This window comes from Ochlerotatus camptorhynchus, unplaced genomic scaffold, assembly GCF_037179485.1.
Source record: "Ochlerotatus camptorhynchus isolate MF236.1 unplaced genomic scaffold, CSIRO-AGI_Acam_v1.1 ptg000007l, whole genome shotgun sequence".
In the NCBI taxonomy this organism is placed as follows: domain Eukaryota; kingdom Metazoa; phylum Arthropoda; class Insecta; order Diptera; family Culicidae; genus Ochlerotatus; species Ochlerotatus camptorhynchus.
Genome location: NW_027040499.1, coordinates 1,189,771 through 1,217,553, shown reverse-complemented (window position 1 = coordinate 1,217,553; position 27,783 = coordinate 1,189,771). Strand labels below are relative to the sequence as shown.

The 27,783-nt window shown below is 41.7% G+C and overlaps 2 protein-coding genes across 2 annotated transcripts; one reads left to right on the top strand and one right to left on the bottom strand.

Annotated features, from left to right (window-relative positions):
* The first annotated feature begins 8,032 nt into the window (after positions 1 to 8,032).
* DCTN3-p24 (Dynactin 3, p24 subunit) lies at positions 8,033 to 8,891 on the top strand. Its single transcript, XM_065216865.1, has 2 exons — positions 8,033 to 8,126; positions 8,217 to 8,891. Exon 2 carries the CDS (start codon positions 8,218 to 8,220, stop codon positions 8,797 to 8,799), a length of 582 nt encoding a protein of 193 aa, XP_065072937.1. The 5' UTR covers positions 8,033 to 8,126; position 8,217; the 3' UTR covers positions 8,800 to 8,891.
* A 14,711-nt stretch (positions 8,892 to 23,602) lies between these two features.
* On the bottom strand, positions 23,603 to 27,349 carry LOC135697829 (uncharacterized protein DDB_G0272718). The gene is made up of 3 exons (XM_065217659.1): positions 27,267 to 27,349; positions 26,909 to 27,139; positions 23,603 to 23,833 (listed from the first exon to the last, which is right to left on the bottom strand). The coding sequence occupies exons 1-3, from the start codon at positions 27,279 to 27,281 to the stop codon at positions 23,630 to 23,632; spliced, it is 450 nt and encodes a 149-aa protein (XP_065073731.1). The 5' UTR covers positions 27,282 to 27,349; the 3' UTR covers positions 23,603 to 23,629.
* Between the last annotated feature and the right edge of the window lie 434 nt (positions 27,350 to 27,783).

Here is a 27,783-nt window from a genome sequence, read left to right as displayed (position 1 = left end):
TTGATTTCACAACGTCCAGTGAAATGTCGTCATCCGATCGGCTGTCTAATGCTGTCACTAGACCATCGTACGAGGGAGGAAGGCTCCTAAGCAGCATGCATACCTTGGTGTCCTTGTCCAAGTTCATCCCAGCTGCATCCAGGCGATCGAAAAGATCATCGAAAACGCGCAAGTGCTTTTCGACATCGCAATTCTCCGCGAGATTCATGGAACACAGCCTCTTAAGCAATGACACACGAACAGAACGTGTCGTTTTCTGATGGTAATTCTTCAGCGCATTGTAGGTATCCCAAGCGAGAGCACAGTCCTTCACCAGCGACAGCTGGCTATCATCCAACAGCAGGATCAACGTCGCTTTCGCTTTTCTGTCGTCTGCTTGCCAAACAACCGTCTTGTTCGCTACTATCGGAGGATCATCACTAATCACGTGCCACAGGTTCTCACGGGACAGCAACATTTCGACCCGGATCCTCCAAGTTTGCCAATTCGTCCCATTAAGCAGGGGAATGGAAAACTTTGCATCAGCCATCGCACTGGTAAACACTTTTCCTCTTCTTTTTCGTGCTACTTTTCACGACGAGCACCGTCCAGTTTTTCGCGATTTCACTTCGCACCCGCGGCGAACGTAACCAAAAAACTATTCGGCTCTTCCTGACCGAATCTTTCCGCACCAGGGCTGGTAACTGGGCCCATAACCTGACGGCAAGTCCAGGTTCTATACAGTGGAATACCACACGGGAATTCGGAATTACGGAGAAATAACGCACACGCGAAATACTAGAAAAAACCAGTTTACTTTATTAAGCGATTAAAAGAATACACGCGGTTGCTACGCTTTTCTGTTGGAGATCGAGTTGGAGATGAACTTTACTCGCAGCTGTCACGTACCGAACCAAGGTTGCGCGTATGGTAGGTGAACTCCATGAGGTGAGGACGGGAATCAACGATGTGTACAGAAGAGGTATGCAATGTCCCGTTCAACAATTTTTTTTTTTCCTTTATTTAACGTCGGTCTCTGTTCCGCAATCTAGTGCCAATCACCGACGGACATCGATACACAGCAAAAAAAAATGTAATATCGATCAACGTAATTCAAGCTGATGTATGAAATAATGATGTAATAGCAAAAAGCAGATACAATATTACATCAATGGATGTAATTTTGTTCGCAAAATCGATGTACATCGTACAATGTGATATTGCACAACCGATAGATTGACCTGGTTGCAGCAGTTTCGATGTAATATTCAACAACTTTTTTTGCTGTGTAGCCATCCATTGACGACAATCGAATGTGCAGGAAGGCAGCTTCCACACCTGCGTAGGATATCGCACCCATTCACAACACACATGGGCCGGGACCAACGGCTTTACTTCCCTTCCGAAGGAAGACCCGAATAGAAATTTACATTAGCCCAACGTTTGATTTTGATGTCTACATCAGCATCGAAATCAAATGTATGCCTGATGTCAAACATTAGAAAACATTATGATTTAGTTGTATTTAAGCAACGTAACATGGTGTATACATCAGAAATTTCGGAACAAAATTTTGCCATTCTAATGTCGGTCTGACGTCAAAAATTTTAATCTATTGACATTAGAACCAAACGTTTTAAGGATGTTTTCAGATGTAAAAAACGTTAGAACTAAACGTTGTTCGGATGTTTTTAAATGTAAACGTTTTCTCATGTTTTCTAATGTAGATGTTTCCTGATGTTAGAACCAAACGTTTTTGGATGTTTTCGGATGTACATAACGTTAGAACTAAACGTTGTTCGGATGTTTTTATATGTAAATGTATTCTGATGTTTTCTAATGTAGATGTTTCCTGATGTTAGAATCAAACGTTTTTCGGTTGTTTTCGGATGTAAAAAACGTTAGAACTAAACGTTGTTCGGATGTTTTCAATTGTACTTCGTGTTTGTTGTTCTCTGATGTTTTCAGATGTACAAAACGTTTAAAGTAAACGTTGTTTGAATGTTTTCAAATGTAGATGTTTACTAATGTTTTTAGATATACAAAACACTAGAATCTTACTTTTCAAATGCTTTCAATTATATTTACAACACATTAGAATTAGAAACATGATCGTGTAAACACTACACACCATTGTTGTTAGATAACATCATAAAAATGCGTACATAATAGTCAATGCTGAAGCTCCCGTTTCCCACCAGTCAGTTAACTGACCTTAGCTAACCAAATATCATTGCGGCAACTCTCTATGCGGCAGAGGAACTATGCCATTAGCGCGCTAAGAGTTATTAGACCACTGACATAGGCGCCAATTTGTAGGTGACGAGGCACTTGGTGACATTACAGCGAGCTTGACGATTGTTGTAGCATTTTTTTAGCAAACTACCAGTTAAGGTGTGTAGTGTTTACAAGATCATGTTTCTAGCTCTAATGCTTTGTACAATTTAAAGCATTGGAAAAGTTAATTCTCATGTTTTGCATAACCGAAACCATCAGAAAACATAAAATAGTACAAAAAAAAAAATCATCCATTCTGGTAGACTATCTCTTAAATGCATACAGAATAGCCATTGCTTAAGCTCCCGTTTCCCACCAGTCAGTTAACTGACCTTAGCTAACCTAATATCATTGTGGCAACTCTCTATGCGGCAGGGGAACTATGCCATTAGCGCGCTAAGAGTTGTTAGACCACTGACATAGGCGCCTATTCATGGGTGACGAGGCACTTGGTGACATTACAGCGAGCTTAGCGATTGTTATAGCATTTTTGAGTGAACTACCAGACAATCATGACAATAAGATCGCTGCGCCTCCAGATCTCCCTTTAAATCGAACCGCTGTGCCAATTTGTCAATAATGCATGACACTTTGGACGTGGATCGGGATGATCCACAAATGCGGAAAGTTTTGGGCTACCAGTCTTCTACCTAATTGACGAACTGCAAATATATAATAAACAAAATTATTGTGCATGAAAAATATGACAATGTACAATGCTCGAGGAACACTGGGAGCACGACGCGTGCTTAGGAATGCCGGACAACAATCCCGCAAAAATGGTGTTTTCCTCAAATCCGGCCGGTACAAGACGCAGAAAAGTACAGCGTGCTAGGTGGTTAGACCAAGTGGAGCAAGATGTAGGAAGTGTGGGATGCTCGAGAAATTGGAGACAAGCAGTCAGGGACCGAGTTAGTTGGCGCAACTTCGTTATACAGGTCAAATCTTGAGGGACGTCGGACCAGCAAAAGTAAAGTAAGTATCTTATACGTTTGTCAACATTCCACGACAATATATGATTAGGTTTTCACTTGGCATGTAATGAACAACAGAGATACGCGATAATTCGTATAGTTTCTGCGATTGATGGTTAATTTTAAATGTACGTATAGTACTATATAACAGCATAACTGGATCGTCATGTTCACCATCTGTCATTGTCTGCAAAAATATTTAATTGCCATCCCTAATAAAAAATAACCATAAACGAACGATAACCCTAATCATTGAACTATTCCACAAATGGTTTGGATGATACCCAGAACACGTCGTTAAGCAAATTAACCATACAATTTTTATTAGCGATGGTCATCTGGGATCCCAACAAACTATTTGTGCTTATTAAGGGCTGAATAAGCTATTTTTTAACTGAAGAAGCATATTTTTGCCTGAATAAGCTCTTAGTCCGCTTCCAATGTTTGTTGGGATGAGGCTGGTCTACTGATCATTCGGAATGAGCTCTCCACACATCATTGAATCAATGTAGGATCAATGTAGATATGTAGATATCAATGTACATAGATGGTGTCATATGCAAAGTGCGAAAAGAGAATAAAAGAAATACGAAAAAGATTAGCTTCAAGAAGTAACAGTTTCATCGGATTAGTCACCAAGTCCCCCACCACTGCTATCTGCAGCCCTATCACTCCCATCCCCACGATTGCGGAAGAGAATAATAAAATTCTTGATGATTTAAATTTAAAGAAATTAATATTTAGAAGATTTGAGTTATCGGGATCCGTACTCGGTTTCCCCATCGGGATTCGTATTCGGTTTCCCCATCGGGATCCGTCTACGGAATCCCTATTGGGATGCGTATTCAGTTTCCCCATCGGGATCCGTATTCGGTTTCCCCATCGGGATCCGTATTCGGTTTCCCCATCGGGATCCGTCTACGGAATCCCTATTGGGATGCGTATTCGGTTTCCCCATCGGGATCCGTATTCGGTTTCCCCATCGGGATCCGTATTCGGTTTCCCCATCGGGATTCGTATTCGGTTTCCCCATCGGGATCCGTCTACGGAATCCCTATTGGGATGCGTATTCGGTTTCCCCATCGGGATGCGTATTCGGTTTCCCCATCGGGATTCGTATTCGGTTTCCCCATCGGGATCCGTATTCGGTTTCCCCATCGGGATCCGTATTTGGTTTCCCCATTGGGACCCGTACTCGGTTTCCCCATCGGGATCCGTCTACGGAATCCCCATTGGGATGCGTATTCGGTTTCCCCATTGGTACCCTATTCGGTTTCCCCATCGGGATCCGTATTCGGTTTCCCCATCGGGATTCGTATTCGGTTTCCCCATCGGAATCCGTCTACGAAATCCCCATCGGGATCCGTCTACGGAATCCCCATCGGGATGCGTATTCGGTTTCCCCATCGGGATCCGTATTCTGTTTCCCCATCGGGATCTGTTGATGGAACCCGTCATCGGGATCCGTCTACGGAACCCGTCATCGGGATCCGCCTACGGAACCCGTCATCTTCCACTTTATTTAAGCTTTTAGTAGGGGTAAGAGGGGCATAGTGAACAGGTGGGGCATAGTGAGCATCCAGCTTGAACTTCCGGCTGTTCGGAAAAAAAAAATGGTTGGTGGTAGGATCAATATCATAATGATATTGAACCTACTACCAGTTGATTTGTTTCATGCAGCTGGAGATCCAAAGCCAAACTGCGGGATGCTCACTATGCCCCTCCTCCCCCTATTTATTTATTTATTCGTCAATCAAATAAACAAAAAAACAATAAACACATTCACTAACCTGCAAAGAGATCCGGCTTCAAATTCCCCGCCGGGATCCAGCTTCGGACTCCCTACCGGGATCCGGCTTCGCACTGGTGCACTTTCCTAAAAAAAAAACATAATTACAGTACATTAATTTACATTTTTTACATTTACTAACCTGAAAAACAGCCTTCTTTTTCCAAAGGGCGATCGCGGGACTCGCAATCTTCGAAACTGGCGGGGGTCCAGGTGTGGGAGCTGCCTTCCTGGCACGTCGGTAGCATTGGTGCTCAGCACGGAAAACAAGATCGACGGAAAAAAACAAACCAAAGGATTTGCCGCAACGTCGGACACCGAATCGCCACCAAAACTCGCGACGGACACCGCGAAAAAAAAACTGTACACGGCCAATGTGATCAACCCAAATTTGAATACAGTGTACTCAAAATCGCAAAAAATGCAGGAACGATGCGATGAGTAAATTTGCCTCGAGATTTGCCTCATGTTTTCCGGTGGAAAACTTCAAAATTCCGGAAAATTAGGATTGACGAAAATCCACAGAATCCAATCTTTACTTTTCTTATATTCGGAAAAATTTTACTGGAAAAACCTGGAAAACCTGGAAAAACAGAGGGAAATTAACTCAAAACTGAGTTCCTGTACTTTTTGCGATTTATGAGTGAACTAAACTCAAATTTGGGTGTTCTTATTCGCCGTGTAGTGCTGACTCAGGACAAAACAAACTTTGCATGCGGCGAGGGACCGAAGGACAACAATTTAAATCGTGATGAAGTTTGATTCTAATGTAACGTTAGGTTATGTTGTCATTGGATGTATTCTGATGTTTTATGCGTGCAACAAATTACATCGTGATGAAGTTTGATTCTAATGTAACGTTAGGTTCTGTTGTCATTGGATGTATTCTGATGTTTTATGCGTGCAACAAATTACATCGTGATGAAGTTTGATTCTTATGTAACGTTTGGTTCTGTTGTCATTGGATGTATTCTGATGTCAAATTTTACATCGTCAAGACGTTTGATTCTGATGTAACGTTTGAGGCTAATGTATTTTTATGTACTTGGATGCCACACTGAAGTCTGAATACATTAAGGGTACAGCAATACACATTAAAATTTAATGTATTGAAGATGTCTGCTGATGTTTCCTACATTACAATTTCTATTCGGGGACGTGACCAGAGATTTTTATGCCTCAGAAAAATCCCACCGACCTCGGCTGGGATTGAACCCAGACCCATTGGGGTGTTAGAAAGCAGTCACGCTTACCACTACACCACCGGTGCCGGCTCCGTTCAACAATTAGTAGGTAAAAAATAACACATTAATGTGTTCAGCCACCCTAATAAACAGGTACCATACACAAACGCTACTATAGGTGGTTAGGCTCTTCGTAAAGTGGACCCTACACGATTGCTTCTATTGACAATAATCGTATTGTCAATAATTCAATATTGACGTCAATACATCAGTATTAACAATATTTCCACCAACAAACCGACATGAATGACCATGGCCAAAACAATAAAATTTCTGACCAAAGCACACTACTGACATCTGGCTCCGTGTTTGCGGGAAATATTTAGGTAAGCCATGAATCCGCATGCAAATGTAATGAATTGGTTCGTGTCTGATCTATTCTGGATAAAATATTTTTATCTAGATAAAAAAATCCTATAGTTTTGACAGTTCGGATCACTGCACATTTAAATGGACCGTTTACGATTTTCGGGCATAAGTCAGAATTAAGTGTCATGTAGGTTTGTTGGTGATATTTCTGCATTCACATCATCAATGTTATTGACAATAATTCCCCTTCGCGTCAATATATTGATAGCTCGATTGATAGGTGTGGGGTTCACTTAAGCTTATTGTTTACCCGTAAAAAATCCAATCAAAATACAATGATTTTCATTGTCATTGTAACCATGATAGTTACTGTCAAAACATAGGAAATTTTTGCCCATTACCATAAAATCACAACGAAATTCATGGTTCACAACAATGAAAATCATGGTATTTGAGAAATTTGCAGTAAAAAATGGGGGTTGTTAAGCATCTTAACAATAAAAAAAGTGATTTTTCTCGAACAAATTTGATCTCATCACACCAATTGACCACTTTGTCAAGCAGTTTTGGTGTGACTTTCTACCAGCGATTTCACAAAACTGGACAAACTAATTTATATTTTTTTTATGAAACGCACAAATGTTGGCTACTTTTCTCGTGGTTCTAGAAGAAAAAATTTCAAAATAATGTTTTATTTCAAAGTTCGAGTGGTAGTAAACGTCATTTTAACTGCTCGAATGAAGTACAATAATTTAACAATAAATTTTTATTTACACGAAATTCAACAATAAAAATCATTGTAATATAGTTGTTTTATTAGGCCGTTCGCAATGCTGTTGTATTTTATAAGGACTGTTTCAATTTGAAACTAGAACAGAAATGCACCTCTCGCAATGCTGAGTTGCAGTTTCATTGTTCGAGCACTATTTTGCACCAGATTTGCAACTGCTCGACTAATCTGTTTTATTTCTGAGCTAGTTTGAAACACGAATGGAAATCTGTTTCAATTTTCTTTGGATGTATTTAAAGATGTTTCGAAGAAAAAAAAACGGAGAACTTCATAGAGAATAGTAAAGTTTATGCAACATGATGATTACAAACATTTTTTAGAACTGTGCGTTGCGCTGATCGTGTTGCAGTTTTATTTTTGACAGTTTCAAATTATAGAATTGTCAAGAAGTTTAAAACAATTTTGAAACTCAGCATTGCGAACGGATTTATAATTATTTTTTTTTTGGTTATGCGGTTCACTTTTCTTCAAAATGGGTTTTGTTTTACCTTGTTTTACTTATTAATGGGTTCTTTCAAGTTAGCGTGTAAGCAATCGTTCAAGCAGATTCAGCCGCGTGAACATTTGACAGTCAAATGAAAATCTGTCGAAAAATATTGCAGAAGTAAACAAAAGTTTCTGAAAATCGGAATAAAATTTCTAAACTGTTTGCAAACTGGTTGTAATTATTCGAAAATTATTCTAATTTATAATAAGAAATTTCAAACACTGTTTAGCAAGTGCATTTAACTCGTTTTTAAACCAAACAAAGCTGTTTTCGCAAGGTATTTGTACATTGAATGTTCAATCCCCTACCCCTCCCAGAATGATGTCATGATATGGACTTTACTAACGGGTTCCAATGTATATTTTAGAATGGAATCGCTTGATATAATCGCGAACCGTATCGAAAACCTTAACCAGTTACTTGGCCCCGTCCCGTCAGCAGACGCCCAAGGGGAAAATCTAACAGATGCTGTGCTATCGGCGGTTTCGTTTCTCCCATCGGCCAGCACCGGCCATCTGGCCGACGGTAGTAATCGGGATAAAATTTTGGAAACCTTCCAGCGAAAGGATGAGCTAGAATCCTATCTGGATCCATCGTACCTGGACGAGAAGCAGGATATCAAGGCGAAGGAAATCTATATCAACACGATTGCGAACGATCTGGCGGGGACGTTCGAAACGCTGCAAAAGATAAAGACGCTGGAACCGACGCTGGGAGCGGAATATTTTCGCAATTTGCCGGACGTTAGCGATCAGTTGAAAACGATGACGACGGCAACGGCCGAGCAGAAGCAGGCCAACGATTTGCTGGAGGAAAGCTTGGTCATTGCGATGCAACGCTACAGCGAGATTCAGGCTGGCATCAAGGACTCGTTGAAAGCGATGACCGACCGGTTAGACAAGATAGAGAATCGGCTGCTGGAGCGGAAGAAGGAGGATAAGGATATTTGAGGAGCAGGTCTCGCGCGCGTTCAGCGGTAAGGTGCATTATTTATTTATATGAAGCGTATAATGAAAGCAAGTAGGTATATATTCTTCATTTAGTTCCACGTGAGATTATTTGGCGAAGCTAGCTTAAAAATGATTAATAAACTGTGAAAGTGCTTCTCAGAGTTGAAGACTATTGGTGATCTATGTTAGATGACATTCTTCCTTAACAATAAGATCGTTTCTTGGCAATTATCTTACACAACTTCTATTTATCTCTATGAATCACAATTCGCCATTTAATAGCATTTGGATTGTAATGAAGAAATGTTATTTAATATCAACCCAAATGCATTGCTTGTGTTGTCGCACATTTGTAAACCCTCACCTCTCCCCCTTAGAGCGTTAAGAACTAAATAGATACTCCCATATCAACCATCAACCCATATGTGGGTGTAGCTTGTTCAGGATTTTTTTTTGTCTTCCTGAAATTTTGTACTTGTTAATGGTCTATAAGTTTTTGAAAATTAATTAGTGGAAGTGATAAAATAGTAGTAGATCATCAATCAATTTAGATTTTGAAATTGGTTCTTCTAAGTAAATAAGAAAATAAGAAATCGCACAAAACAACAAGGTTCTAGAAGTGGGTCTTAACGAAGACTACACATCAATAAGACTGGCAACTCTGCCATTTTCTCAAACGACCGGTAAAAGACAGGCACAATCGCGTCATCTGCCGCTCAAAGGTAAATGCTCCGAACGGATTGGATAGCAAAGGTTCCATCCTCAAAAGAAAGGTTTGTGCGCTACGCTACTGTATCTGTCGCTCGAATTCAGGCAAAGTTGCCAGTCTTCTTGATATGTTGTCTTTGGTCTAAAGCAACCGGTCTTGACTTGTCGGCATATTATAGAAGAAAAATCTGTATACAATGATTGTATTTAGTCCGGGAGTTAGAAGGTCCCTAAGTCATTTGAAAAGTGCTACATCCGTCAACAGATAGTGCACTACTCGATTGTGTTATGCGCGAGTAACACCCCTGCAGTCCAACTGCTCTCACCCAGGTATGTAATCTCTTTCTCCTTTGTCTCTTTCTCCCACCAAAGATAAGAGACACGCTGAGAGCAGCACAAGTATATTTTGCACCACTCCGAGTTTATAGCCCATACCTGTACAAAACTCCCTTAAGTTTTTTTTTTTAAATTCTCAACTTCTACGAAGTTCTCTGAATTCATTCCAAATTCCACATTTTTTTTCCATCTCGCTTAATTCTAATAGGATCTCTGAACATCTTTGAACTTCTGGAAATACCCCAGCATCTACAAATGTTCAATACTGCAATAATGCAGATGTTCAAGCAAAGTTCACCCAGGCCTTGGTGGGCCTATTAGCTACGCCTATGATCATGCCTGCCAAGGGCGTAGCCAGGTTTCGAGCTAGGGAGTGGCGAAAAAAAAAATTAGTATGGAAAATTTGGCCGCATGCGATTTCACCGAAAGCCTTTGTGTTGCTGGGTTTTTAGCTGGGGGGGGGGGGGCGTGGGGGGGGGGGAGCAGTTGGATTACCTGACTTGGTCACTCCTGTTATTTTTCGCTGTTATTCCAATTCAAGAGCTCGATGTGAGCAATTCAAGTTTGCTTTAATAAAACATTATTTTGTTCGTTAAGTCTCGGCCTGTTCATTATTGCCCCGTCCTGTCCACGTAGATCCTTCAGGTTATGGGCTCGTCTACGAAGGAAGACTCCGGAATTCCGCAGTTGAATGGAACGAACTTCGAGAATTGGCGGTTTCGAGTTCAACTGTACCTGGATGCGCCAGACATTTTGGACGTATAAACCAAGCCAGTTCCCGGTGAAACGGACCAGGGAAGGGCGAAGGTTTTGCAAACAGATCTGAAAGCGAAGTCCTTGCTCGTTCGATTCCTTTCTGATGAATGTCTAGGCATAGTACGGGACAAGGATATTGGGCCGTGATATATTCAGTGGAAATAAGTATCCGAGGAACTACTGTAGTTTATTAAACACTTTATTAATTAAGGATTAGCAACAACAATGCTCTCACTTGAATGGTGCTTTTACGAATGTAGAAAAACAAGGTAGGCGGTGCTGTCGGTGTTGGTAGAAAGTTTCATTCTTGACAGCACAGCTCTGATGGTAAGAGCATCTCGATCGTTGCTCCTACCAATACTCCTCCTCAACGATCTCCGCCGGTCAATCCCAGCATAGCAGAGAACTTCCGAAGCTTCACCTGTCCAAGCGCCTTGGTAAGTATATCCGCAGCCATTTCTTCGGTTGAGCAATACAACAGTTCTAGTACCTTTGCATCGCACAACTCCTTGACGAAACACTGCCGAGTCTCAATGTGTCTCGATCGTTTGGTCGTCCGTTCCGAAACAATGAACTTAATGCAGCTCTGGTTGTCTTCCCACAGCGTCACTGGCTTGAAGGACGGTTCACCGAAGTCGTCGAACAAATTCAGAAGCCAAACAGCCTCTTGGCTCGCCTCACTCAACGCCACGTATTCCGATTCCATCGAAGACAATGTGACGAAATTCTGCAGACGGCTTGTCCACGAAATGGCTCCTCCTGCTAACATGAAAACGATGCCGGTCGTCGACTTTCGAGTTTTCAAGTCACCCGCCCAGTCCACATCTGAGTATCCAATAAACTTGCCGTCAGGATCTCCGTACTTCAAATGCCACTTCTTTGTACTTTTCAGGTAGCAAACTACCCGTTTAGCCGCTATCCAATCGGCTTCCGTCGGGGCACACACGCATCTCCCCAAAATGGACACACTAGCAGCGATGTCCGGTCTCGCGCAGACTGCGATGTACAACAGTGTCCCGACTAGACTCCGATATTGCGTGTTTGTTTCGAGTGGAGGATTGTCCTCCCTGGTTTTGACGAATCCATCCTCCATCGGGATTCCAGCGAAATGCCGTACTTACCATCTTCCTTCTTGATTTCCATCCCCATGAAATAGTTCACATCTCCTAGGTTGGTCATCTCGAACTCCTTACTCAGGGCCGCATAGATCTTTTCGATCTCCGTCTCGCTTTCGCAGCCGATCAAAATATCATCAACGTAGACAAGCAAGTATACGCGCTTTCCGTTTGCAACCTTCGTGTAAAGACACGGATCAGCCTGGCTTTGCTTGAAATTCAGGACTTCGAGAACGGCGTGCAGACGGTGATTCCAGCAACGAGCCGACTGTTTCAGCCCGTAAATACTCCTTTTCAACTTGCACACTTGCTTCTCCTTACCTTTAATCTCAAAACCCGTTGATTGCCGCATGTATATCTACTCTTCCAGCCTTCCGTATAGATACGCAGTCTTCACATCAAAATGCTTAAGTACCAAGCTCCGTTTGGTCCCGATCGCCAGAAGCGTCCGCAAAGTGGTCTGTTTTATAACAGGTGCGAAGACCTCATCATAGTCTTGACCATACTTTTGACAAAAACCTTGGGCGACCAAACGAGCCTTATACTTAATAGCTTCTCAAGCAGCATTTCGTTTTATCTTGTAAACCCACTTGCACCCTACTGGCTTTCGCCCAGCAGGGGGGTTTACCAACTCCCACGTTTCGTTGTCTTCGTGAGATCGCAGCTCGTCGGTCATGGCTTTTCTCCACTCAGCACTCTTCCCACAGCTCAAAGCTTCCTGAAGCGTTCTCGGCTCCATCTCCTCCTCTGGGGGAAGCGTGCCTGCCACGAAAATCTCTTCTATCAGGCGACGTGGTGCTACGCCCTTCGATGACCTCAAAGACCGCCTAGCGATTTCATCCAACGGGAAACCATGGAACGATGAATCACTTTTAGACGCGATCGTATACTGCGAACTGTCCAACTCTTCTGGATCCGCTTCCTCTTCACTATCACTACTTTCAACAGCTTCGGGTATAGTAACCTCTTCGATCTTCTTCCCCTCAAGCGATATAATAACCTCTTCACTCACTTTTTCAGGAAACAGAAACGGTTCTTCTTAGGGAACTTCCTGCCGGCACCCGTGGGGCACCTCTTCATCACGCACTTCCACAAACTTCGCATCACGGCTGATCAGAATCGTATCGTTCTCGAGATTCAAGAAACGGTATGCCTTGCGACCCTCTGCGTATCCAACGAAGACCAACTTCACTGCTTTCGGATCCAGCTTTCTTCGCTTCTCCTTTGGCACATGCACGTATGCCTCCGAACCAAAAATACGCAAATGAACGTACGACGGCTTCTTGCCGTGCCACAGTTCATACGGTGTCTTCTCAATGACAGACGACGGAAGACGATTCTGCAGGTAGTTCGCCGTGTTCAACGCTTCACCCCAGTACTTCTTCTCCAATCCTGCCTCCAGAAGCAAACACCGGACCATTTCGACCTCATACCGGTTCTTCCTCTCCGCTTTGCCGTTCTGCTGCGGCGAATAGGGTGCCGTTTGCTGCAGAATGATGCCTTTCTCAGCAAGAAACTTCTTGAACGACGTGCTTGAATATTCTCCTCCTCCATCCGTGCGGATCACCCGAGGAAAACGTCCGAACTGGTTCTTCATCATACTGCAATATTCGCGCACTTTCGAATCCACTTCTGACTTCGCCTTCAACAGGTACACTACAGTGTAACCGCTGAAATCATCCACCATAGTAACGTAGAATCGGTTGCCGCTGGGTGTGGCAACTTCCATCGGACCACCAACGTCCGAGTGCACCAGATCTCCAACCGCTGATGACTTGCTCTGGGACTGCTTCGGAAACGAAATCCGACACATCTTCCCTTTCAAGCAAACTCCACATACGCAATCTACAGTACACTTCTGCAATTTCAGGCCGAAACCCAAATCGTGTCGCACTATCTTCGTAATAGCCTCCGGATCACGATGACCCAGCCTACGATGCCACAAATGCTCACACAATTCAGGATGCTTCACAGTGGTCGCCAATGCTTGCTCTGGAAACTGCTCCTCCGATATAACCCTCCATTCCTCTCGCCTACCAGTACTGCTTCCTTGTTATGTAGGACTCGACAACCAGACTTCTCGAATACGACACTGTATCCAAGATCGCAAATTTTCAAATGTTTCTCACCCTTCCCAATAGCTACGACTCCCTTGTAACGGCTCTAGAGAATATCAACGAGAACGACCCCACATTGGAGACTGTGAAACAGCGGTTACTGGCTGAAGAATCCAAGCGGTCTGATAGGATGGAAGATTCGAGCGAAGACAATGCAGCAGCGTTTGTTGGAGGCAGAAATAAGAAGCAACGAAAGTTCAACGGAAAGTGTCATCGATGTGGCAAAACTGGGCTCATGATGAAAGATTGTCGTGTCAATAAGACCGATGGTAACGTCAACGCAGCGGTTGGAAGCAAAGCAGTTTCGTTCATGGTGAACCAAAAGTAACCGAAGGTTCAGAACAAGCGAACCATCTCCTACGTGGACTCCGGATGTAGCGACCATCTGGTTAACAGTTTAGATTGCATGCAGTCGGTCCGGAAGCTCAAACAACCTTTCGTTATTGATGTGTCCAAAGATGGTGTGTCGATTGTTGGGAAATATTAAGGCGAAGTCAAGGGGATTTCCAAAGCAGGTATTCCGTTCCAGATGAAAAATGTAATTTTCGTACCAGAGCTGCGAGGCAACCTGCTTTCTGTCAAGAAGATGACATAAGACGGAATTGACGTGTTGTTCACAAGTCGCGGCGGAAAGCATCAGGCGCTGATGAAGCAAGGTGATGCGGCGATCGGTGTGGCACAGTTGCGAGGAAATCTCTACGAGTTGGAGTCAGATCTGGACGTGGTAGGACCTACAGCAAATCTCTGCGCAGCGGAGGTCAGCAATCTCTGGCATCGTCGTTTGGGTCACGCCAGTCAAACCACGATGAATACGTTAGTTCGACACAATATGGTTGTTGATTCAATTGGATTCTGTGACACATGTGTGCTTGGAAAGCAGTGCAGAGAACCCTTCAACGGAACTCGTGAGCGAGCCAGTCGATTGCTAGAGCGGATACATTCGGATGTGTGCAGGCCAATCGATCCGCCGGCTCCTTAATAGATGACTACAGCCATTTTACGTGCATCTACTTGATAAAGAGAAAGTCCGAAGTCTTCGTACATTTTCAAGAGTATGAAGCCATAGTAACCCAGTTTAAAAAACGAATTTGCTAACTGTCGACCAGGGATGTGAGTATTGCTCCCGAGAACAGAAAGCGTACTATAAACGAAAGGGAATTCAAATTCAGCCAACCGTTGCATACTCGCCTCAACCAAACGGCGTGGCTGAACGGTTCAACCGAACCCTAGTAGAAAAGGTGAGAACCATGCTTATCGACTCAAATATGCCAAAGTTCATATGGTCGGAGGCAGCACTTACTGGAACGTACTTGCTGAACCGGTGTCCTACTGCTGCTCTGTCAGATAATCGTACACCTGCTGAGCACTGGATCTCTCCAAGCTGCGTATCTTTGGATGTAAAGCGTTTTCGTGGGTTCCAAGCCAGCTGAGGAAGAAGTTGGACAACAAGAGTCGGGAGGCGGTCATGATTGGCTATGCTCCAAATGGCTACCGCTTATGGGACAGAAAAAGCAGGAAAAGTATTCATCTGTCCTGACATCAAGTTCGATTAAGCTTCTTTGCCATACGCAAATGAAGAAGATGAAGGCTCGAAGGTTCCCTTAGTGATTGCCATGCTGTATCCGCCAGAGGGGGACAATTCGTCGTACGTACAAGAAGCAGTAGATGTTATCGAATGCGAAACCGAAGATGAAGTCGATTCGGATACGCAAAGCACCGTTGATCTGGATGAAGAACCAACTGAAAAAGCTCCATCCGAAAACCCTGGGACTCTCCCTTCACAACATAGAGGAAATCGTTGTATGGTCTGAAGCAGTGTCCTCGTTGTTGGAACGAAAAATTCAATCAAGCGCTGCTGAAGCTAGGTTTCACACGTTCCAAGCACGACTATTGCCTATACACCCGTATCGACAAGAAGAGGAAAGACGTTGTTTTCATCGTGCTGTATGTCAATGATCTCCTGATAGCAGGTATGCAGCTGACCACCATAATGAAGCTGAAACGCGAACTGTCGGCGATGTTTGAAATGACCGATTGTGGAGAGTTGACTCACTTTCTAGGGATGAAGATACGGTACGATCAACAAAATGGTAGAATGATGGTGTCTCAAGAAACCAGCCTGGAAAAGATCTTGCAGAAGTTCGGCATGGCGAAGTGCAATGCAACAAGGATGCCAATGGACGTCAAGTGGTCGAAGGTGTTCAAGAACCGTACCGTGAATTATTGGGAAGCCTGATGTACGTGATGATGTCCACAAGGCCGGACATTTGCTTTTCTATCGGATATCTGGGGAGATTCCAACTTCAACCTGGACAACAACATTGGACAGCTCTGAAACGGGTTGTACGATACTTAAAAGGATCGATGGAGTGTTGCTTGCCGTTTACTCGAGACAATCAAGCGGCGCCACTCATCGGGTTTGCTGATTCAGACTGGGCCACCGATACTGACGACCGGAAATCTGAAAGCAGATTTGGTTTCCGTGTTTTCGGATGTACTGTTGCGTGGTTAAGCAAGAAGCAAACAACAGTTGCAACTTCTTCAAGCGAAGCTGAATATATAGCGTTGAGTGCTGCAGCATCGGAAGCAATATGGCTAGGCGGTGTTCTAGGCGATCTCGGTGAGCTGAACATTGAACCAATCACCATATACGAGGACAACCGTGGATGCATTGGTATGACCAAGAACTTGGAGAGTAAGAGAGCCAAACACATCGACATTAAACGCTTTAATCATCATTTTCTTCGTGATCATGTTGCTGCTGGTAACAGCGTTGCCAGATTGTCTTAAAGCTTATCGGTATCAAGGGTATTAAAAATCGGTATTTATCGGTAATTAATATATAATTAATTTTATATTTTTGCCGTTTTTGAAAGTGAAAATTTTAACGCTGGTGACGACTGGGACTTGAGGTGAATTGCATTGTTTGTCCTCAAGTGGTGATCAAAATTGTGAGAAAGTAGTTTTTTTTTCAAATAAATATCTTTAAATCAAACCAACAACGACTAAACTATTGGCAATAACGATAAACAATATTTTCACTTGAAAAGGCCACAACCCATGGCCGAAATGTCGAGCAGATTACATCGTAGTCGTTGCAGTGTTTTAAGACTGATAAAGCCGTTAATCAAAGCAAATTTTAGCTTTTGTACAATGATCGGAAAATTCCGGAAGAAAACTTCGGGGAATGTTTGAATTAGTTTCTGAGCGAAGCCGAAAAAACATCCAGAGAAAGACAAAAGAAGCACTCCTGGATGAAGTTCGAGGAAAATTCTAAGAAAAGTTGGAAAAACATCCGGCACGAATTGAGAAACTTGTGGCGAAAATTTAAATAAACTATCATCAAAAATCGGATGTCACATCTAAAAGAAGGCAATAAAGGTTTCGGAAACCGGAAGTAAATTTTCAGAAGTAGCCATTTCCAGGGAAAGCCAGAAGAAGCTCGGAAAAACCTTCCAATAGAAGTCGAACAAAAAAAAAAAACCTTTGGCTTATGGTCAAACTTCCAGAAGAAGACAGAAGGAATTTCTGGGAGAATTAATTGAACTTCCTGATATTCACAAAATATTCCTGAAGACTCCGCAATTTCCCTGAAGTTTTTGGAACATTCCTGAAATGCACTTCCATAATTACGCCACCACTGGCGGGGGGGGGGGGGACACCCCTCATCATCCCTCTCCAAAGGGGGAGTTTGGTAAAGAGAGATGAAAAAACCGATTTGTACCTTCCTTAAAAGTTGTTCTAGCTCGCTATTCTAATATCTATATGCAATCTTCACACTGCCGTACTCTAACGGAACTATCAACTCTATGCTTTCATCTACTCCATCTATCGTATAAAAATTACCACTACAGTCTGTTATTTGAAATTAGCATCTTCAACTATGTAAATCGTTGAATTCACGTAGAAGTAATACTAAAACATATAGTAAAAGTATTTAAAATATATTTCTCGATTCCCTAGGAATTACCGGAAAGAGCCATCGACTATTTCCAATCGACTAAAAACGGTGAGGAACTGCAAAAAATATTGGAAAGAGTATCAAGCATAAGGCATCTTTAGAGATGATTGTTAAGAATTTTGAAGACTCAAAAAATATGAGGTATTCAAAAAGATTCAAGTCTCTTACAAAAAATTGCTCCGAAATTCTAGCGTGGGCAGGCAATAATAATTTTGATTATTTAAAAAACGGTATAAATCGGTATAAAATCTTAAAAATCGGTATTCTGAAGAACCTTATCTGTATATCGGTATCTACACGGTAAGAAAAAAGTACCCAACGGCCAGTTCACTTTTGACTTTTGACTAGTTTGTCTCCTTTTCTCCTACTAATGTTGTCAAAAACGGAGGAGCAAAACCACCCAACAGGGGTAGTAAAGTGTGGGAACCCAACGTTGAGTATAATCCTATTTAACTACTGTTGGGTACAACTAACTTACTTTTGGTTAAAAAGCCAGTGGAAAATTCCATACGAACTGCACACAAGTAAATGAAAATTACTTTGGCCCGCTTTACCTACTTTTGGGTTCCTGCACTATAGTGCCGAGATGAGTGAAAAGAACTTAATTTTGGGCAGGCTTGCTTCCACTCACTTGTATGTATGTACACTGGAGTCGCTTTTTACGCGGTTTTTTTTTACACGGTTTTTTTTTACGCGGTTTTTTTTTACGCGGATTTCGGAATTTACGCGGTTTTTTTTTACGCGGATTCCGGAATTTACGCGGTTTTTTTTTACGCGGATTTTGGTTTTTTTTTACGCGGATTTCAGAATTTACGCGGTATATCGCTTTTTACGCGGTTTTTTCTTCCACGGTTTTTTTTTTACTCGGTTTTTTTTTACGCGGATTTCGGAATTTACGCGGTTTTTTTTTACGCGGATTCCGGAATTTACGCGGTTTTTTTTTACGCGGTTTTTTTTTACGCGGGACGTATCACCCGCGTAAAAAGCGACTCCAGTGTATGTATGTATGTAAGGTAGCCACCATCCTTTCAAGACTTGTCTTGTATGCAGCTCCACTTAATAGCAAGATCAATTTGAGCTACCGATCTGAATTCACAATATCGCTGTATGAAGGGCCAAAAACGGAAGGGCGGACCCGTAAGCAGAGACACTTACGCGAAATCCACGGGAATTTAAGAATCTCCTTCCAACGATACGCTCCAACAAATCGAATAACACAATTCGCAATACTTATTAAGCTTCCTACTGGATGGTTTGTTAAGAAGGGCGCGTCAATCTCCCTGAAACTGTTGGAGTAGAATTCACATCACCACAATCGAATCGGTAGGATAAAGAAAATGATAGTGTTTATTCTCTCCTAGACTCCAGCTGTCAATCATACCATCGTCCAGTTTCAGTTTGAATGATACCCTGATGCTCCCTCCCAACCCAGTATTTATTTATATAATGAAAATATATGCAATGGAGAAATAATATATCAGAACATCAAAATATGGCATAATGAAATACATTTATGTGGATAATATAGTTGCTATTGCAATGAAGAAGTATTTTACATATAATAAGATGCAGCTCTATACCTCCTCAGCTCACAATGGCGGGTGGATGGAACACTGAAATGTATAGGATATATAATGCAATTAAATCTATTTGCTCGAATGATACTAACAATAATGCTAAAAATTGTGATGATTAACTAACATGACGAGAAATAACCTGCTTAATAATTATATACATATAATATTATTTAATGTTGTTATTTCCTCTGCTTCATCAGCTTCATATTAATTTCAATGACTTGCTTGGGTTACTGAAATATTAAGGTAATAGTAATCATGCAATGTAAAAAAAAAAAAAAAAAAAAAAAAAATAGTTTTGTTATTTATAAATCATTGATCGTTGGTAGCATCTAGTCTAAAAAGGGGACCTGTATAATAATTATATGCATATAATGTTGTATTATTGTTGTCATCTGCTTAATTTTGAAGTATATGAGTAATACAATACAATAAAATACATCAAGTGAACAATAAAATGGTGCCTTCCTTTTCTCATCCTGTAAATGCATTGTTATCAAGCAACGTTTAGATAAATCAACGCCTAGCGCTGGAACAATAAGACAACACGATGGCTTCCCACATGCGTAAGGTACAAGAAAAGATCCCAAAGCCCGCGTCCGACACACAAAACCTGCAATTTCAGCTTTGACAGAGCTACAATGAGCGATTTTCTGATCGCCTCTTCGCGAATAGTGAAGAGCAAAGAGTAAGTGAGATAATGACAAAATCGCTCATTGTGACTCTTATGCAGCAACATTGGCTGGCATTATGAGCATGCATGAGCATGATTGACCGCCCACGGTTGCTACTCTGTTATTGCCAGATCAGCTGTAATTACACAGAGAACCAATAGACGATGCTTGGGACTAGCAATCATCCTCAATGTGTAAAAACTGGTGATCTCAAATTAGGCAATACCAGCGCAAGCCGCGCCTGAACACAGGTCAAGAAAGGAATGGGTAGGAATGTATTGACGTGACACTCGCTTTGATGAAAGCCGAGAAATCCTCTGCACTTCTACGAGGAGTCACTGGGATGTTGGGTAAGAGGGTAGGGTTTGCAGCAAGGTTCGTTTTGGTAAACGATAAGCTGAATTGATGTTTAAACGATAGGGAGGGGTTACTGTATAAATAAATAAAAAGGAATGATCTCAGCCAAATAACCAAGTGGAGCTGCACCAAAAGGAACCGGCCAAATTCATATAATATTATAATAAAATAAAAAGTAAATAACAATGATAAGCTATTTGATACACCTTCTGGTCCTTCAGGATCTATAGGACAACTTTTTCTAGAAATGAAAATTATAGTTATATAATGATAGTTATATAGTGATATAATGAGATTTTAAAAATGTGAAATAAAACTAATTTACTAGTCATGCAATATATAAAATAAGGTTAAATAAACAAGTATTACAAAATACAAATAAGCTCGACTTCAGTTAACCTCAATACATTCAACTGATTTCAACTTCTGATATTTTATTGTAATTGAAACAAACACCCTATTATGCACCATGGAATTTCTTAACGCAATATGGAATGCTTTTTTAAAATACTGGTAAACTTTCATAATGCATCAATAGTCAGAAAAATCGAGGTTATTTGGACAGTTAACAGTTTTTATGCAATTGTTATCATGCATTCCAATGTTTTTTTTTGTATTTTCCTGAACGAAGGCTGAAAATAGTGAATCATTATAATATTAATCTAAAAATGTCGAAGAGCTGAAAATAAACTTAAAGATTTAAATCAATGCGTCCAGCCTAAACGGAGGGCTCGCGAACACAATAAGCTTCCTCATCACTCATATTCAGAATTTGATTAAATAAGTATTTACAATTATACAAATAAATATATCAATAAGTTATGTAACTTTCTCTCCTGGAAAGGAAAAATTAAATGGTTAATTTCACTGTCATATAAACGTTAAACATACATTAGAGAAAATTAAATGATGTTACGTTGCTTCTTCCAGTTGTGTTTTGACCCTGTTATAAATATTTATCAATGAATATTTAATAATAATATAATAGGACCTAGGATGTATTCAAACTCAAACTATATCAAGATGGAAATAAAATCATAGTGAATTATTCGTATACACCTAACCGTAAAAAGCCGAGGAACATGCATCATGCGACCGTGGTCATCACTCTGACAAATGAAACGATGAACGATGAACATACATAAATCTCGAATACTCCCCAGAAGGAACGCATCCACTTCCGCAAACAATGCATCCCATCGTCAATCCGGCGCAACCAGCATCCCGCCCACGCATGCCAACACCACCATCAGATAGGAGAAATTTTCCCCTACCTGATGGCGGCGCCACAGCGCGCGGGCGAGCCACCAACCACACCAAACCGACAACCAAACGCACTGCCCACAAAAGCAGACACGTCCCCTCGAAAATGCAATCGAGAAATGTGTAAGAACAATCTTCAACTGGAACATACTCACCAAATCAATACATCCGGGAGCGCATTCGTGCAGGCTTGCTTCCACTCACTTGCTATAAAAACATGATTTTCTGAATTTTGAAATCATTTGCTGCTATAATCATATTCTGTACTTGTTAGATACAAGTAGAGGTTGAAAGGCAAGTGTTTGACACATGAAACCTGTCAAATTCGCTTTCAGATAGTCACAATCAGCGATTTTCTGACTCGCGAGCGCTCACTCTGAGTGAACGCTCACGAATCATAAGATCGCTGATTGTAACACTCTGGTAGCGAAATTGACAGGCTTTATGAGTCAAACACTTGCCTTTCAACCTCTTCTTGTATCTAACAAGTACAAAATTTCATTATAACATCTAATGATTTCAAAATTCAGGAAATAATTTTTTTATAGCTAGTGAGTGGAAGCAACCCTGATTTTGGGTACTTTTTTTCAAACCGTGTAGTTTGGAAATCGGTATAAATACCGATAAATCGGTATACCTGGCAACGCTGGCTGGTAAGCTATTGGTGGAGCCGGTGGAGCCGATTGCCAGCTACAACCAGTTTGCTGACTTCTTCACTAAGGCTGTGAACCATTTGCCGAGTTAAATTTAACTCGTGGTTAAAAGTGACATTTCGAAAGTTATTTTCTATGTTCGAAAATCCCTGTGCTGTCGCTCGACCGGTTTTCGAGCCACGGTTGTCAAAATTTAACTTCTTGTCTGTCAGAAATAACCATGCTCGGATAGCAGGGTTAATCGATAACTTTCCATCTGTCAAATTTTAACCAAAAGTTAAAATAATCCACCAAATGGTTCAGAGCCTAAATCGTTGGACGTCGGACGACTTGAGGATCTTCGGACGATGCTGGGACTATCCAAGCGAGAGGAGGTGAAATCAAAGTAGTCGTTGGATTACCTTACTTGGTCACTCCTGTTATTTTTCGCTGTCATTCCAATTCAAGAGCTGGATGTGAGCAATTCAAGTTTGCTTTAATAAAACATTCTTTTGTTCGTTAAGTCTCGGCCTGTTCATTATTTCCCCGTCATGTCCACGTAGTTCCTTCAGTTTACAGGTCTACATTTTTCAAATAATCCTGCTAGAATAGCAAACTTGTTTCTGACAGACAACGATCAACAACAGAGGGATTTTCAAACGTTTTTTCAAAACTAAATAACCCAATTGCGCATAGTCAGTTGATAACAGTACCTGCCTTGATAGCCGTTTGCGTTCTCCAAAGCTTGGCCAACGGACTTCGCTCAGTTCCAGGATTTCTGTTGACATCGGCTTCTGATGACATCGACGATGCAGCTCAGCATAGGAGATCCTGCTGTGAGGGCATCAAGCACGAATTATATACCGCAGACATCGATAGATAACCTGTGGTTTTGCTAGACAACCTTAAAGCCTTATTCTTCAATCAGAGATTTCGGATGCGTTTAGATTTCAATTAAGGGATAGATTTGTTATTTTAAATAATTCGATGTTTTCCTTTTTATTAAATCTTGATAGGTGAGATTCATAACAAGTATGGTAAACAGTTAACAACGGATGATGTAATGGATTGATAATTTAAGCAAAGTCTTCACTATGGAAAATGGGAACCGTCGGATGGATTCTCCGGCGTTTCTGCTTCTTAATGTTCTTCTGCACGGGATGATGGGATGGCGCACATGTTACATCAACAAAATAACAGAACTTATTAAATAAAAATTGACTATATCACATGTATACATTTCGCGTGTGCGTGCATGTGTGTGTGTGTTTTGGTCAACTTTGTTTTTCTTCTTTCTAGCCGACCGACACTGCACGACGGCTTCGCGTCCAGACTTAGTTCTCGTCCTGCTCCTCCAGCTGGCCGTAGTGGTGGTGTTCGTACTCCTGGTGGCCGCCGTACTCCTGGGCAGCAACGTGCTCGGAACCGGCATGGCCCAGATCGTATCCGTGGCCACCGTGCAGCTTGTGGTCGAACTCGCTGTGGTTCTCCAGGGTCAGTCCGTGGCCGTGGTTATGCTCGGTCTCGGGGTGGACAATCTGCACGGGATGGAAGGGAAGAAGTGTGATTGAAATATTTATTTCTAGCATTTACAATAATAAGGGCCTAACTGTGATGATCGATTTTCTTCATCGATTTTCTCGCCACATTACCACAGTTAAGTGAACAAATTTTCCGAAATTATTACAATACAGTAAAGTGAAAGGATGTATTAGCTAGCAAAAGCAACATCAAACGTATCGAGAAATGCTAATCTAGCCGAGTTATTAACGAAAGAGAAAATCGATGATGCGGGTTCACAACCTTATTAACCAGCTAACACAACTAATGTCCCACCACACGAAGCTCTACGGATTTGTATAATAACTCAGAGCATCGTACAAGACTTTGTAGAACATCCAATTCGAAACTCCATATTAATTCGGAGATTCATTGGAGGAAAGGGACCGTGAAAGAGGACACTAAAATAGAAAGTTTTTTCTTCGGACTGTTTTATCTTAGTACAGTCAACTTTCACTCGTTGGGCTAAACCCATAGCCCACTTAGTGAAAGGCTTTCGTTAGTTGGACTGAGCTGTCAAGCTGACAATTGGATGAGGGATGCACCGATTCATTATTATCATCACAATCCTTGAGCAACTTTATCCAAATTGTTCATCCATGAGTCCCTCGAAAAGGAATCAGCACTGTCAGAAATGACGTTTGCCCTCGATCTAGGTGGGCTACAACCCAACTAACGGAAGCCCAAATAAAACGTAGCCCACTTAAAGATAGCCTAACGAGCGAAATTCGACTGTATTCTTCTTTGGTTGAGCCTGTAGAACATCATGATCTAAGCTTCAGAATGGTTTGAAGAATCCAAAATATCGTGTTAACACAACTGTTCATCTCACATGATGTGATGAGGTTTCACAAAGTGCTAAAGGTTCATCAGTCAATACGTTGAACAAGATTTCGTTGAGCTTGTAGAATATTGAGATCTGTAATCCAGGTTGATTTGGAGAATCATAGATATTTCGGCTAAACGATAATACCACCGGTTGGAAACTGACGATTTAAAATTGGCTCACTGCTTGACTAGCCTATTGGTCCCAAGCATATCTATAAGCGTTCCCCATTCTAGTTGAAATTCTAGCACTGCACTATGTTTGTTTTGATTCGCTATGAAAGTTTGACAGATAAAATGAGGGGTTCGTGGATTTTCCTATGTTTCGAGGGGTGCATCGATTAGCTTGGCACCGAAGAGAGTATAAGAGCTAAGCCAAAAAGTTGAGCACGTTATTTCGGGACCTTCTAGTCTTAGAGTTCTTCTTCTTCTTCTTCGCATTTCAAGCATATTGCATATTGTATATTAGCTTATTGCGTGCTCTCAACTTAGTGTTCTAGATGCACTTCCACAGTTATTAATTGAGAGCTTTCGATGCCTGTACCATTTTTGCATTGGTATAACTGTGTGGCAAGTCCAATCATACTTCTATGCCCAGGGAAGTAGAGAAATTTTCCAACCCGAAAAATTCCTAGACCTGACCGGGAATTGAACCCAGCCACCTCCAGCATGGTCTTGCTTTGTAGCTGCGCCTTTACCGACTGAGCTTAGAGTTACCTCAATGATACTACTGTCGCTATTCGTACAACACTTCTTCTTCTTCGCATTTCAAGCGTATTGCTTACCGCATATTAGCTTATTGCGTGCTCTCAACTTTGTGTTCTAGGTGCACTTCCACAGTTATTAATTGAGAGCTATCGATGCCATTCTTGCATTAGTATAATTGTGTGGCAAGTATAATCTACTCTATGCCTAGGGAAGCCGAGAAATTTTCTAAACTAAAAATTCCTAGACCGAACCGGGAATCGAACCCAGCCACTTCCAGCATGGTCTTGCTTTGTAGATACGCTTTTATCAACTGAGCTAAGGGAGACACATAGGAGATGGGACTGTTATGCCAATAGTGGCAGTATATGTGTCACACGATGTTATAATGCTCCATGAAGCGATCGCTTGTAGAATCTCCAGATTTCAACTTCAGGATGATTTGTCCTACATGATGTGATGAGGTCCAACGAAGCTCTACGGATTTCTACGATTATCTTACGGATAATTTGTTCAGCCCATAGCATATCAAGGTTTCAGGATACTTTGGAGAACCGGAAATACTATGATATTTCAGATATATCCGGAGAACTTCGATATTAGGGCGTAATTACTTTTGTAAACAAATCCGTTAATCACCGATTTCTCGCGAATTAAAGGTCAATCTCGCCAACAAACTATACCAAATGACATACGAATCATTCCTCTAACTGTTTGTGTGGATAGTTTTTTTTTAAAATTAAGCTTTAATTCGCGAGAAATCGGCGATCAACGTGTTTGTTTACAAAAGCAATTACGCCCTAATCTAGCAGTTCTCCGGATATTTCTCTCATATCAGGCTTCACCAAGCCTTAAGAGCTCAACAATTTAGTTAAATACCTCGTTGAATCTGTAAAACTTCATGATCAGAACTCCAAGATGATTTGAAGAATCAAAGATATTTTGATATCACAACGTCACAACTATCTCTCACATGATGTTATGAGGTTCCAAAATCTCTGTCTGAGCATGGATTAAGATTTCGTTGAGCCTGTAGAATATCAATATCTGAACTCCATGACGATTTGTAGACTCATAGATATTTACGCTTCATATGATTTTTTTTTATGGATAGTAAACGTATTGTAGAAGAATCTTGCTCAATGAATATCTTTAAATGGAGGTTTTTTACAGGTGATTTTGTATCTTGGGGCAATATACAACCCCGTGGGATGCAATCGGTTAAAAGCTAGTGAGCATTACCAATGCTGAGTGGAAACTGATTCAAAGTTTTTGACAAATGCTTATGATTACTTGCGGAACCACTAACTTCAGTCTCCACTATTTCGGTTTGTGTGATTCCGTACGCTACGTTTCGATATTTCTAACGAAATTTTCAATCAGGATGCAAGCTCCGATGAAGTTGTTTGAGATACCCACATTTATGATATCTTCATCATCATCACATGCACTGAAGATCTTCTCATTTAGTATCTGTTAGATTCACCACTTCAGCTAACCAGAAACGGAACCACTTGACCCACCTTCAGGTTATGCTTGATTCCGGACACCTCAACCGGGTGCTTCAGAAACTGCTGGTCCTCCTTCTTGACGTACACCGGAACGGCGTGGAAGTGGTGGATCTTGAAGCTCTGATGCGACGTCGCATGCTTGTGCTCGATATTGTGATGGTGCTCGGTTTCGGACACCTCGTCGTCGTCCTGTCGGTGGTGGATGTACCCGGCAAAGCACACGGCGAACAGTGTCACAAAAATCTGCAACAACAACAACAACCAATTTAAGTACATACAACAGTATAGTGTAACAATCACTGAATCGGTCACAGAATTTCAAACGAGAGTCCTTTTCCTGTGCACATTCGGTGGTACATTTCACACTCACAAGCGATCGAAACATGATGTCGGTTGGTTGACTAAGAACTTCACACTAATCACTCTAAGTAGAAGGAATCAGGAGTAACTTCTGGTAGCAGCACGGGAATCACTACACTGCAAAACTCTTCACTGTACACCGGTCGGTTGATGGTATGATTGAAAAGTTGCCACTGTTTAGTGCTTTATAGTAGTGGCCCCCTCCGGTTGCGAGCATGTGCAGAAGCGAACACGGCGTGCGCGAAGTTTTTCCGATTTGGCGCCCCAGCATAGAGGCATACCTTCGAAGATATGAATAGCAGCAGCAGCAGCAGCAGCAGCAGCAGCAGCAACAACAACATCTTTTGGAGGAAAGGAAGAGAGAGGCTTTCGCCAATCGTTTACGTTCGGATTGTAGCTGGTGGTGGGTGGTGGGCTTCAGTTGTGGAGCATTCAGAGGTCTTTGAGGGGAGAAGTATGGTTGGAACATCAACAGCAATTTCACCATAGGTACCGATTACAGCTATTCAATTTGAAGATCGATCCTA

Excerpts from the sequence above, each read along its gene's own strand:
- LOC135697829 (XM_065217659.1), bottom strand. Across the intron at positions 23,834-26,908 it reads GAATCAAGCATAACCTGAAG|ATTGTCCACCCCGAGACCGA; the intron begins GTGGGTCAAGTG and ends CATCCCGTGCAG.
- DCTN3-p24 (XM_065216865.1), top strand. The coding sequence starts at position 8,218 with ATGGAATCGCTTGATATAATCGCGAACCGTATCGAAAACCTTAACCAG.